This window comes from Somniosus microcephalus, chromosome 9 (genome assembly GCF_052327205.1).
Source record: "Somniosus microcephalus isolate GS21.2 chromosome 9, FLI_Smic_1.0, whole genome shotgun sequence".
Taxonomy (NCBI): Eukaryota; Metazoa; Chordata; class Chondrichthyes; order Squaliformes; family Somniosidae; genus Somniosus; species Somniosus microcephalus.
The window spans coordinates 214,780,801-214,794,274 of NC_140995.1; the positions used below are offsets into that span (position 1 = coordinate 214,780,801).

Below are 13,474 nucleotides of genomic sequence, written 5' to 3' on the forward strand. Positions count from 1 at the left end.
GCAAATGATGGCTGATCAAATCTCCTCTTTAATGGTTGACCTGCAGCTGATAGTCAGCAATCCAATTGTGCTACCGCCAGGTTTCACCGTCGTGTTTCAGAACAGGTGTGTTTCACGTGGGACAAGGGTTAAACTCACAAAGGCCTTTCAAAATGGCATTATAGAGGCAATTTAGTGCTTGTTAAGGGCCTTAACGGCCTATCCCGTCTCTTGGAGGCGGGACGGAGACGGGACCATTAGACACGAATGAATTAAAATTGCTCAGAGGCGGGATGGAGGCGGGGATGGTTCCACCCGCCAGTTTTCGCAATTTTAACCCCCCACACGCCTCCAATCCCGCCTCCACGGCTCAATGAAAATCCTGCCCATGGTCTCCAGTTAGCGAGTCAGCAACTGGTGGAAATAGTTAACAAAGCTCCAAAAGAGGCAATCGAAATTCTGAAGGATTTTGATAAGGAATACTAGAGAATTTAGGCTCGATTAAGGTACTGTAAGTAGACTTCTGTTTAAAGCCTATGTTGGGAGAAAAAGCGAGTGGCATATTTAGTATGTTTACCTATCGAGGTGTGTAGAGAAATGTATATTGCACTGTTACTCTGTTTATTGTTCATTCATTGCTTTATGTAAGTAAGTCACTAGTTGGTCCATAGCCTGAAATCTCAATAAGTGCATATCCAGACCATCATTTGATGAGAAGGGTGTCATGTATTTATTGTTGTCAAGTTGTTGTTGTTGCTGTATTGCACTATATATTCCAGTATCCAGTGTACGAGTTCTCTGTAACGACCCTGATTAAAGGCACGCAATCTTTTTAATGCCTCTATGACTTTTCTCCCGGATTGCTCCTTTGCAGTGTCCGGGAGCTTAATCTTCAAATTCCGGAAGACTCTCGGCCAACCTTGGAGGGCTGACAACTTTACCAATGCTCCCAGAACCAATTTCTGCAGTGTTTTTGTCAACAATAATTTGCAATTATAACGGCACCAGTTGGAAATCCTGGGCACAAGCCCCACAATTTCCTCCGGGACACAAAATATGCGAAACCTGCTACAATTGCAACATCTCTGAAACTTGGCCCATCCTGCACCAGTACAATAGCCCCACCGCTGAATGGACCCTCAGCCCCGACCACATGGACCCTGTGTGCTGCATTCTGGGAGCCGCAGTTTCCGTAAAACTACAACTCGCTGTTGTCCTCCTCAAATTCGGCTGCCCTCAAAAGTTTGTCACTATCCTCCGCCTGCTTCGTGACAACATGCAAGCCGTGATCCTGACCAACTGTTCCACCACAGACCCAATTCATGTACGAACCGGGGTCAAGCAAGGCTGTGTCATCGCACCAACGCTCTTCTCAATCTTCCTTGCTGCAATGCTCCATCTCACCCTCAATAAGCTCCCCACTGGAGTGGAGCTAATTTACAGAACAAACGGGAGTTTGCACATTCTCCCCGTGTTTGCGTGGGTTTTCTCCGGGTGCTCCGGTTTCCTCCCACAATTCAAAGATGTGCGGGTTAGGTTGATTGGCCATGATAAAAAAAAAAATTGACCCTTAGTGTTAGGGGGGATTAAATACGTGTGGTTACGGGGTTACGGGGATAGGGCTTGGGTGGGATGGCTGTCGGTGTAGGGACCGGGTGCTAGGGTTTGGATGGTCAGCCATGATCTCGTTGAATGGCGGAGCAGGCTCGAGGGGCTGAATGGCCTGCTCCTGCTCCTATCTTCTATGTTTCTATGAAACTGTTCAACCTCCATCACCTCCAGTCCAGATCCAAGGTTGTCCCATCCTCTGTCGTCGAATTACAGTATGCAGACGATGCTTGCGTCTGCGCTCACTCGGAGGTCGAACTCCAAACCATCGTAAACACCTTCACCGAAGCATACGAGAGCATGGGCCTTACGCTAAACATCCGTAAGACAAAGGTCCTCTACCAACCTGCCCCCGCCACACAGTGCTGCCCCCCAATTATCAAAATCCACGACAAGGCCTTAGACAACATGGACCACTTTCCATGCCTCGGTAGCCTACTGTCAACAAGGGCAGATGTCGACGACGAAGTCCAACACCGCCTTCAGTGTGCCAGTGCAGCCTTCGGTCGCCTGAGGAAGAGAGTGTTTGAAGACCAGGACCTCAAACCCGGCACTAAGCTCATGGTCTACAGAGCAGCAGTGATACCTGCCCTGCTGTATGCCTCAGAGACATGGACCATGTACAGCAGGCACCTCAAAGCACTGGAGAGGTATCACCAACACTGCCTCCGCAAGATCCTGCAAATCCATTGGCAGAATAGGCGCACCAACGTCAGTGTTCTTGCTCAGGCTAACATCCCCAGCATCGAAGCTCTGATCACGCTCAGTCAGCTCCGATGGATGGGTCACGTTGTCCGCATGCCCGATACGAGACTCCCAAAACAAGCGCTCTACTCGGAGCTCCGGCACGGCAAGAGAGCCCCAGGTGGGCAGAGGAAACGTTTCAATGACACTCTCAAAGCCTCCTTGAAAAAGTGTAACATCCCCACCGACACCTGGGAATCCCTGGCCCAAGACCGCACAAAGTGGAGGAGAAGCATCCGGGAAGGCGCCGAACACCTCGAGTCTCTTCGCCGGGAGCAAGCGGAAGCCAAGCGCAGGCAGTGCAAGGAGCGAACGTCAACCCAAGCACCCCACCCACCCACCCCTTCAACCACCGTCTGCCCCACCTGTGACAGAGACTGTAGATCCCGCATTGGACTCATCAGTCACCTGAGAACTCATTTTTAATGTGGAAACAAGTCATCCTCGGTTCCGAGGGACTGCCTAAGAAGAAGAAGAAGAAGAAAACTACAACTACCAGAATGCTTTGGGCGGGCGACACCAACACGCGTGCGCAATGCCACTTCTCCCTCCCTCCCCGAGGTCAGATCGATGTGAAGGCGTCAGCTGCGGCGAGAAGAATGAAGCTGAGATCGGGGAGAGGAGGAGAAGAAGCAGCAGTCCGAGCCCAGTAGGGTCAGGCCATGCGGTGCTGAGAATGGCACCGCCAGCAGCTGCCGCCGCCCCGCCCACACCCGACCCCCGGCACTAGCCCCCGAGAGCGGGCCGCACGGCAGCAACTCCGCAAACAAAGAGGAGTCAGCAAACCAAAGAGAAGACCCCCCCCCCCTCCTCCTCCTCCTCCCCTCGCCTTGCCCCGGAGGAGGTGCGCTACTCCTCCCATTGCCCCGAGCCCGATAGTGTCGGCGCTGCCGGCCTCTGCCACAGAGCTCAGTGCGAGGGAGCCTTGCCCTCGGCTGCTAGTGGTGCGGCAGAGGGGGTGCCAGCCACTGCCCAGTGGGGTGGGTGCCTGTTGTGGGGTGTTGCTACTTGTTAGTTAGTGCCCGGTAGGGTCGCTACTTGCCAGTTAGTGCCCGGTAGGGTCGCTACTTGCCAGTTAGTGCCCGGTAGGGTCGCTGCTTGCCAGTTAGTGCCCGGTAGGGTCGCTACTTGCTAGTTAGTGCCCGGTAGGGTTGCTCGTTAGTGCCCAGTGTGAGAGTGGCCGGAGGTACCCGGTGGGTGTGGAGGTGCCAGGTCTCTTCCCGTTTTTATTATGTACACGTTTGTGGTCCGGGATCGGAACAGCTCCATCTACGCCGAAGTGGGTGAAATGTTGATCTCCACGGGACAATGGCGGAGACTCAAGAGGGACAACCCCAGGTTCAACCTGATGCTGGGGGAGAGGAACAAGCTGCCTTTCGGGACCCTGGGTAAGATACGAGGGAGGGATTGTGTGCATCTTCCTGTTTTGTTTATGTGGTTGGAGATGATTTTTAAAAAATGTTACGTGTGTCTCTTTATTGGGAGGGAGTTATGATCTGTCATCTCTAGATCGGTGCGGGTTTGCACTGCAGATCTGGGCGGTGTCCTGCTCTCTCGAGCACATCTCAGTGGGGTGGCCTTAATGTTTATCTAATGTATTCTATTACATTATCCATAACCGGGACCCAGGGGATTTAAACCTTCATTGCACCAAATCTACTGGATCAAGCTCTCCGCAATTAAAAGTATTTGGCTCTAGAATTTTCTTTAGTTTTTTTCTAAAACGTTTAGTAAAATATTTATTCAATGGGAATTAACTGGGAATAAAAAGGAGCAACCAGATTTGTTGTTAAGACTTTATATAACTTAAAGCAATTTGGAACAGTTTTACGATTTTCTTAATTCTATCTCTGCTGTACAATTACAGCAAGTCATGCAGTGATATCTCCTGAACTTTTGTTTCCCCATGGTGAGCCTCCAGAACCAATCTGTTTTCGATTAACATTTTTCTGTATACCATTTGTGCTGAGCAATTCAGTATCATTTTTTTTTTGCCAATTTTCTTCCCCCTCTTCTGAAAGCTTTGACTTCTCACTGGGATATAGTTGAACAAGTGCCAGTTGCCCGCCAATGTCTTGCTCAAGTGCCACTTCATGTAGGAGCTTCGATGGTGAGTGTCTGCAGGCTGTTGCAGGGGCACGACAGCCCCTCCCCCCTACCAAATGTCAGGTACCATTGGCCCTTAAAAATCACTCCTTTCCAGGACCGTATCTTGTACATTCAGGTCACTTTAAGCATCGTCACTACCAGTATTTATGGTAGAAGATGGAAAGATGAAAGTGCTGCTTCGTTTCTTTCCCCCCCCCTATAGATTAGGTCTCTTTTAGCTTTGCTAGAGGGTTTAAAAGGTACAACTTCACAAGCTCTTGAATTCTGATTATGGATAATGTAATCGAATAATTAACATTAACGGGGTTGTGAAGAATGAAAGTTTATAATAAAAGCTGGAACTATGCCACATGTCATTTGGCATCTGAAAGACAGACAGAGCAGTTAACATTTCGGGCACAGCTCTTCAAGCAGACACAGTGCAAATTCATACTTGTGCTGTAGAATTGAACACTGACAGCCCTAGCAGGTACACGATGCCGAACCTATGCTTTTGTCGAAGAGGTACTGAAACATTGTGCGAGTGTGGTTTTGTGCCGGGGGCTTCAGTAACCTCCTACTTGCCCTGCTGCATGTGAATTGATAGTGGCAGATGTTTAAATATTGCAAAGCATGCATTGCAGTGCGCCAAGATGCCGGGTCAGGGCTGGCCAGCATTTTACCATGAATATGGAATGGTAGTGCACCCGTGGTTCACAAGATCGATGACATCCGTCCCTTTGTTGCTACTTCCTAGCTTGGCGACCGGTAGGGAATGGTGCTGGAAGAGACCCATGTTCCCCTCATGGGTGGGGCAGAGTGGTGATGCTGCATTGCACTCTGACGGGATTGGTGGGACTTGGCTTTTAATCTTCCGAGTACCCACACAGCACATTTCTGATCTTGACTCTCTTGTTGAGGGTGGGGGGAGGGAGGGAGGGAGAGAAGGAAGTTGCTTGTCCAGAGAAGCGAAATAAAGAACAGAAGGGTGAGTTAACATTGACTGCACGTCCTAGCAGTCGACTCATGCAGCACTGAGGAAGTCTAGGAGTGGGTCAACTCCCCAAGCTATTACAGCGTTTCCTGCAATTTAAGAAAGGAGGAGTTGATATGTAAGTGACTATTTTAAAAGGAGACAAAATGATACCAACTGATGGATCCTGCACCTATATGCTAGAATTCCTTATGTCAAACTTTCTCTCTTTCCCCCCCCATCAACCACCACCCCCCCCCCCCCCGCACCAAATAATCTAGGACAAAAAAACCATTTTAGGTGAGATGTCCTCTCAATTAGCATAGTTATTGCCAATATGACATGTGAGGGATGGAATATAAGCATACAGATTCCGCCCTGGCTGTACTGCCCTGACCACCTCCTGAAACACTGCACTCCACCGCATCCCTCTATATAGGGTCAGGAAGGACAGGCAAAAAGGAAAAGGAGGTGGGGTAGCATTGTTGGTTAAAGAGGAGATTAACACAATAGTAAGGAAGGATATTAGCTCTGATGATGTGGAATATGTATGGGTAGAGCTGAGAAATACCGAGGGGCAGAAAACGTTGGTGGGAGTTGTATACAGACCCCCAAACAGTAATGCTGAGGTTGGGGATGGCATTAAACGGGAAATTAGAGATGCGTGCAATAAGGGCACAGCAGTTATCATGGGTGACTTTAATCTACATATAGATTGGGCTAACCAAATTAGTAACAATACCGTGGAAGAGGAATTCCTAGAGTGTATACGGGATGGTTGCCTGGACCAATATGTCGAGGAACCAACTAGAAATAAGGCCATCTTAGACTGGGTGTTAATGAGAAAGGATTAATTAGCAATCTTGTGCGAGGCCCCTTGGGGAGGAGCGATCATAATATGATAGAATTCTTCATTTAAGATGGAGAGTGAAGTAGTAGACTCAGAGACTAGGGTCCTGAAATTAAATAAAGGAAACTATGATGGTATGAGGTTCGAGTTGGCTAGGATGGATTGGGGAACGTTACTTAAAAGGTTGACGGTGGATAGGCAATGGCAAACATTTAAAGATCGCATGGATGAACTACAGAATTTGTTCATCCCTGTTTGACATAAAAATAAAACAAAAAGGTGACTCAACCGTGGCTAACAAGGGAAATTGGGGAAAGCATAAGATCCAAGGAGAGGACATATAAATTGGCCAGAGAAAGCAGCAAACCGGAGGATTGGGAGCAGTTTAGGATTCAGCAAAGGAGGACAAAGGGATTAATTAAGAGGGGGAAAATAGAGTATGAGAGTAAGCTTGCAGGGAACATAAAAACTGACTGTAAAAGCTTCTATAGATATGTGAAGTGAAAAAGATTGCTGAAGTCAAGCGTAGGTCCCTTGCAGTCAGAATCAGGGGAATTTATAATGGGGAACAAAGAAATGGCTGACCAATTACAGGAAACTTTGGTTTATCCGGAGGTTATATGTCCGGAATACTCGATCTAACGGCAAAAATCAGGAGCCGTTTTCTATAAGTTTTTTTAGTTCTCGTTGCTTTTTTTTCCCCCAGTCAGGCACTGCAAGGTCTGTAGCTATAGCAACAGCTTCAGCTACAGATGCTTGCAGCTGCAGCCGACTGTTTTGAAGCTGCAACCGGGTTTGTTGATTCACACGGAGCTTTTCAGTTCCGTATGTTTCAACATTAACGCTGGTATGTCCAGCACTTTTGATAGGACCGAGCTGGTGCCGTACCGTCAGTGCCGGATATCAGAAAGTTTCCTGTAAATACATCCTTTGGTTCTGTCTTCACAAAGGAGGACACAAATAACCTCCCAGAGATGTCGGTGAACATAGAGTCTAATGAGAGGGAGGAACTGAATGAAATCAGTGTTTGTAGGGAAATGGTGTTAAGGAAATTGATGGGATTGAAGGCCGATAAATCCCCAGGGCCTGATAATCTACATCCTAGGGTACTTAAGGAAGTGGCCCTAGAAATAGTAGATGCATTGCTGGTCATCTTCCAAAATTCTATAGACTCTGGAAGAGTTCCCATGGATTGGAGGGTAGCTAAGGTAACCCCACTATTTAAAAAAGGTGGTAGAGAGAAAACAGGGAATTATAGACCGGTAAGCCTGACATCAGTAGTGGGGAAAATGCTAGAGTCCATTATAAAAGAGCACTTGGAAAACAGTGACAGGATCGGACAAAGTCAACATGGATTTACAAAAGGTAAATCGTGCTTGACTAATCTACTCGAAGTTTTTGAGGATGTAATTGGTAGAATAGATAAGGGAGAACCAGTGGATGTGTATTTGGACTTTCAGAAGGCTTTCGATAAGGTCCCGCATAAGAGATTAGCGTGCAAAGTTAAAGCACATGGGATTGGGGGGTAAGGTACTGACTTGGATAGAGAACTGGTTGGCAGACAGGAAGCAGAGTTGGAATAAACGGGTCCTTTTCCGAGTGGCAGGCAGTGACTAGTGGGGTACCGCAGGGATCGGTGCTAGGACCCCAGCTATTCACAATATATATTAATGATCTAGATGAGGGAACTAAATGTAATATCTCCAAGTTTGCAGATGATACAAAGCTGGGTGGGCGTGTGTGCTGTGAGGAGGATGCCGAGAAACTCCAATATGATTTGGACAGGTTGGGTGATTGGGCAGATGCATGACAGATGCAGTATAATGTGGATAAATGCGAGGTTATCCACTTTGGTGGCAAAAACAAGAAGGCAGATTATTATCTGAACGGGAATAGATTGGGAGAAGGTGAAGTGCAACGAGACCTGGGTGTACTTGTGCACCAGTTGCTGAAGGTAAGCATGCAGGTGCAGCAGGCGGTTAAGAAGGCAAATGGTATGTTGGCCTTCATGGTGAGAGGATTCGAGTGCAGGAGCAAGGATGTCTTACTGCAGTTGTACAGGGCCTTGATGAGACCACATCTTGAGTATTGTGTGCAGTTTTGGTTGCCTTATCTGAGGAAGGATGTTCTTGCCATGGAGGGAGTGCAGGGAAGATTCACCAGACTGATACCTGGGATGGCAGGAATGACTTATGCGGAGAGATTGGGTCAATTGGGCTTATATTCGCTGGAGTTTAGAAGAATGAGAGGGGATCTCATTGAAACTTATAAAATTCTAACAGGACTATACAGACTAGATGCAGGAAGGATGTTCCCAATGGCCAGGGAGTCCAGAACCAGGAGTCACAGTCTAAGGATAAGGGGTAAGCCATTTAGGACTGAGATGAGGAGGAATTTCTTCACTCAGAGAGTGGTGAACCTGTGGAATTCTCTACTGCAGAAGGCAGTGGAGGCCAATTCATTAAATATATTCAAGAAGGAGTTAGATATATTTCTTAAAGCTAAAGGGATCAAGGGATATGGGGAGAAAGCAGGGACAGGGTACTGAATTTGGATGATCAGCCATGATCTCATTAAATGTCGGAGCAGGCTCGAGGGGCCGAATGGCCTACTCCTGCTCCTATCTTCTATGTTTCTATGTTTAGCAGTCATGTAGTTCCAGAGTGCATTGACCCTGAGTCTGGCAGTCTCAGTAATTCTGTGCATACCTGGGATGTTTAGAATTCAGTGCAAACTGTTTGCAGCCACTAATTTAAGAAAGAACGTACAGGAAACTTTCGATTTACCGGCACCTAAATAACCAGAAATCTCGGTTAACCGGCAAAATTCAGGAGTAGGTTCAAGTAAGTTTTACTTCATATTGTACTTGCCTTCCTCGATCTGTTGCTGTGCAAGGGTGTGGCTGCAGCTGTTGCTAAGCTACAGAGACCCTTGGAACTTGTGGCCATTGTTCTGAACCTGTTGCTAAGCAACAGGGTTTGTTGCTTTATACGGAGCTGTCAGCTCTCCCTATCTTTTACTATAGCTTTCGGTTATCCGGAATTTTTGATGAACCGGCACCACGTCGGTCCCGTCCGTGCCAGATAAAAAAAAGTTTCCTGTATTAGTAAAGTCGACTGATTTTCTCAGCATTTCTAAAGTACAGTTACTTTGTATTTGTGTAAATGAGATAGTAAAATAAATTACGGATGAAGAAGTTGGTAAACCATGGCCCCGTCTGCTCAGGTGGAGGTAAAAGATCCCATGGCACTGTTTCAAAGGAAGAGCAGGGAAGTTATCCCCGGTCTCCAGGCCAATATTTATCCCTCAACCAACATTATTAACAGATTATCTGGTCAGTATCACATTGCTGCTTGTGGGACCTTGCTGTGTACAAAGTGGCTGCTGCGTTTCCTACATTACAATACTGACAGCACTTCAAAAAAATACTTCACTTTGGGGCATCCTGAGGTCATGAAAAGCGCTATATAAATGCAAGTCTTTCTTTCTTTCTACACAGAGCTTATATTTCACCGTACAGTTTTCTATGAAGCATCTCACAGATCATTCAACCCATTAACCTCCTTTCTCTGTTTTCACTTCTGACAAAGGGTTATAGCTGAAAGGTTAACGTCTTTTCTCTTTATGGATATTGACTGATCTGTGTATTTGTAGCATTTTCTGTTTCTGATTCCCAACACTTGCAATCCCCTCTCTTTTCTCTCTCCCCAACCACCCCAAAAAATGTTATTTATAGTATCCCCATTGGTGCCCTGGCTGAGATTAGGAAACTCCGCTGAGAACTAGAATGGAACTCGGGATCTTCCTGGCTTGTATGGCTCAGTGCCACACGAAGACATTCGGTGCCCACTGAACCACCTATAGATACAAGGTGACCCCTTTAAGTAAGGGTGAGTTATGGATTTTCTGCACTAAGTCCAACAATTCATGCTCTAATAATAGCACTTCTGCTGGTTATTTACAGGTCATGAACCAGGACTCGCACAGCTTGTGAACTATTATAGGGGCGCTGACAAACTGTGCCGCAAGGCTTCGTTAGTCAAGTAAGTGGAATACTTCCTTATTTAAATTTACCAATCCAGGCTATTGTACTGTGGACACAAATCACAGAACTTTCTGGAACTTTTTTCTTTCGGCACATGCTTTTCATTCTGGGAGTTGAGGGTGTTGAGGAAAACACTGTAGGGGAAAAAAGTTTGGCCTGCTGAGTGCTTCCAGCATTTTCTGTTGTTATGTAGATGTTGTCTGATAATTCTCATCACCTCAAACCCTTTATTATTGTGTTATATACAGCCTCAAAGCTAGTAAGCATGTTTATTATTGCGTTGTATACAGCTTCGATGCTCATAAGCATTCTGGAAGGGTTGCCAGTATTAACAGGAACTAATGGTGACTATCTTAGCTATTTTAGAAAAGTTTGCCGTCAAATTAAAAGATTCCTCATTTTTGCCAAAACTTTAAAGTTTGCAAACAAACCAACAGTTACCCAACAGCTTTTGGTTACTGTGATATTGTAACTCAAGTCTAGCACAGTAGCACAAATATAACTTGATGCATGTGGCTGTCCTAGATGCATTCATTTTATTAAATTGGCGTCGCACATTATACAACACAAGTTGCATTGTACCCATAGGTGGTCTGAACAAAAGGAATGTCTTTCCCTGTTTGTAAACCTTTACAACAGCTGAGGAAGAGATTGAGTGTTACTGTAGCTGTCAGGGAAAGGTCTTTGAAAACGTGTAATAAGCCGACTGGAACTGCCTTGTCTTGTTAAGCTTTTGCAAACAGTCTGCCATGTGATCTTTGCATAGTGCAATCTGGCCAGTAATTTCTCATCCAGCCTTCACTGTTCTTGCAGAAATTATGTTTCATTTTTTTCTCTCTTTCTCCCCCACCCCTCCCCTCCGCATGACACTGTTGTTAAATGGACTGTCCAATGTGGAAGTAAAGGATGCAGGTTTGATAACATAGAGTCATAACGGCACAGAAGGAGGCCATTTGGCCCATCGAGTCTGTGCCAGCTCTCTGTAGAGCAATCGAGTCAGTCCCATTCCCTATTCTATCCCCGTAGCCCTGCAAGTTTATTTCCCTCAAGTGCCTATCCAGTGTCCCCTTGAAAACATTGAGTGTGTCCGCTTCCACCATTTCCGTCAGCAGCGGGTTCCAGGTCCTCGCCACTCGCTGCGTAAAAAAGTTTTTCCTCGCATCCCCCCTGTATCTTTTGCCCAAAACCTTAAATCCTTGTACCATCAACTAGTGGGAACAACCTTTCCCCGTCTAGCCTATCCAAAATCGTCATAATCTTGTACAAGGCAATCAAATCACCCCGCAACCTCCTTTGCTCTAATGAAAACAAATCCAGCTTCGATCCCTGGTTTGTGCTGAGTTAGCTGGAACAACAGTAGGAGTGCTACAACTGCCCTGCATGCCTGTGGGTTGGGGAAGGCTGTATTCCTGCTCCCAAGTGCTATCCAGTGAATATTGCCAGAAGGTTTGTGTGTGTCTCGGTGTTTGTGCATGTGTATCGTTTTGGCTGAGCACCATGGCTGCGATGCCTGCACAGTCAAAGGAGGCAGTGGTGGGCTGCTCTGAAGGCATTAAGACTCAACCATGTAGTAGGGGACTGGAGTCACCTAGATCAGACTTGGTAGGGGTGGCAGGTGTGAACCAGTTAGGTTTTTGACCGCTTTCATGATCAATTTTTTGACATTCGCTCACAAAATACCAGATTTATTGAATTCCACTTCACAACTTGCCGCAGTGGAATTTGAACTGGTGACCTTTGGGTTGCTGGTCCAGGACCATAACCACCAGAGTCTGCATAGGAAAGGTTACATACCTTGTGCATTTCTTGAGTAAACATCTTGAGTTACTCGTTTGGTTTTTATTTCCAACTTGCGCATCATCCCAATTAAGTCTTTCTTTTTTTGGTAAAGGTATTGTAGAAACGTTTTTCAGATTGTACCCCAGCAAGAAGTCAACACTTGTCAGGAGAGATGGGGAGAAATGTGTCAAAAAAAAGTTAATGTTGTAGAACTTTGGATTTATTCAGCGAGTAAGTGTCAATTGAGATTAATTTGTTTGTTGAATGAAGACTGTTTTGTGATGAGAATGATAAATGTGTTGACTCTTAAGAATTTGGTTGCGTTTGTGCTGCCTAAGGGGTTTATTGAAAGTTTCTCTTTCTAAAGTGCTCACAGTTCACTGTTTTTCAATGAATCAACTTACCTTTTCTAAAATAGACTCATCAAGTCAATCCCAGAACTGATGGAATCGTGCACCTGGTTTCCTGAATCTTATGTGATCTATCCCACGGGTCTCCCCACCATGGTGATACCTGTGAAGAATGGCATCAAAGCGCAAAGAAATAATGTGAGGACAGATGATCGGGAAGCATTCCTGGCATCCTACCACAAGAGACAAGCGAACGGGAAAAAAAATGTATGGATAGCCAAATCTTCTGCAGGTGCCAAAGGTATGGACTATATTTGCTGCCTGCGTGTTTAATCGGCAAATCGGCGAAACCGAACCTCAAACCCACCGTGGACGCGCCTACTTGCGGTTTAACCGTGGCGGGTTTGGGGGCGTCTGAGTTACCGGCTCTGGAGAGGTGGGTCAGTGATTATAATATGTTAAAGAGGCTCCGTTCCTCCAATTTTTGGCAGCCATTTGAATTTAACAGCTGGCTGGCCGGGTTTCCCAGGGCTCGGGAAACCTGTCAGCTAAAAGTAGGCGGGAGCAGCCGGATACAGCGGGTAAGTGCTTTCTATAGCATTGCTTGTGGGCCAGGAGGAGCAGGAGTGCTTCCCCCTGCTCCCTTGAGCAAATTTTCTGCCACGATCGGCCAAACCCCCTCTTTTTCAACCCCCCCTTCCCAAAACCCTACTGTCTCTCCTGGTCCCCCTTTTGTCCCGATTGCCAATCCAACTCCCACTCAGCAACTTGCGATGTTTTCCTGTTGCCGGGGACCCCAGTGGTCCCCTGCTGCGGCCTTCTACCGCTGGCTTTCCGTCCCGGCAGCTGGCCAACTTCTCAATCTGACCGGCTGCCGGGTGGGAAACGGGGTTAAAAAAAATGATAACGTCCTGCCGTTAAATTTGGCCAGACCTCCGTGTCCCCGGTTTTTCTGGGTTCATCCGCCCCTCAAACGCGCACCCCTGCTCCCTCACTGCCTCCTCATAGATATCGAGGCCAATGTGTTTGCAGTAGTGCGCCACAACTAGACTGGCTGT

At 46.7% G+C, this 13,474-nt stretch overlaps 1 protein-coding gene across 2 annotated transcripts in view; it reads left to right on the plus strand.

Moving 5' to 3' along the window:
- Nucleotides 1-2,866: 2,866 nt before the first annotated feature.
- ttl (tubulin tyrosine ligase) overlaps nt 2,867-13,474 on the plus strand; it is a 32,393-nt gene continuing 21,785 nt past the window's right edge. The window contains exons 1-3 of one of the 2 annotated variants that reach the window (XM_085997882.1): nt 2,867-3,719; nt 10,207-10,285; nt 12,485-12,717. In XM_085997882.1, the coding sequence (XP_085854008.1) occupies nt 3,563-3,719; nt 10,207-10,285; nt 12,485-12,717 (469 nt within the window). In that variant the 5' untranslated portion in view covers nt 2,867-3,562. Of the gene's footprint in view, nt 3,720-4,352; nt 4,442-10,206; nt 10,286-12,484; nt 12,718-13,474 lie in introns of those variants that run through there. The other variant, XM_085997883.1, reaches the window with a different exon arrangement.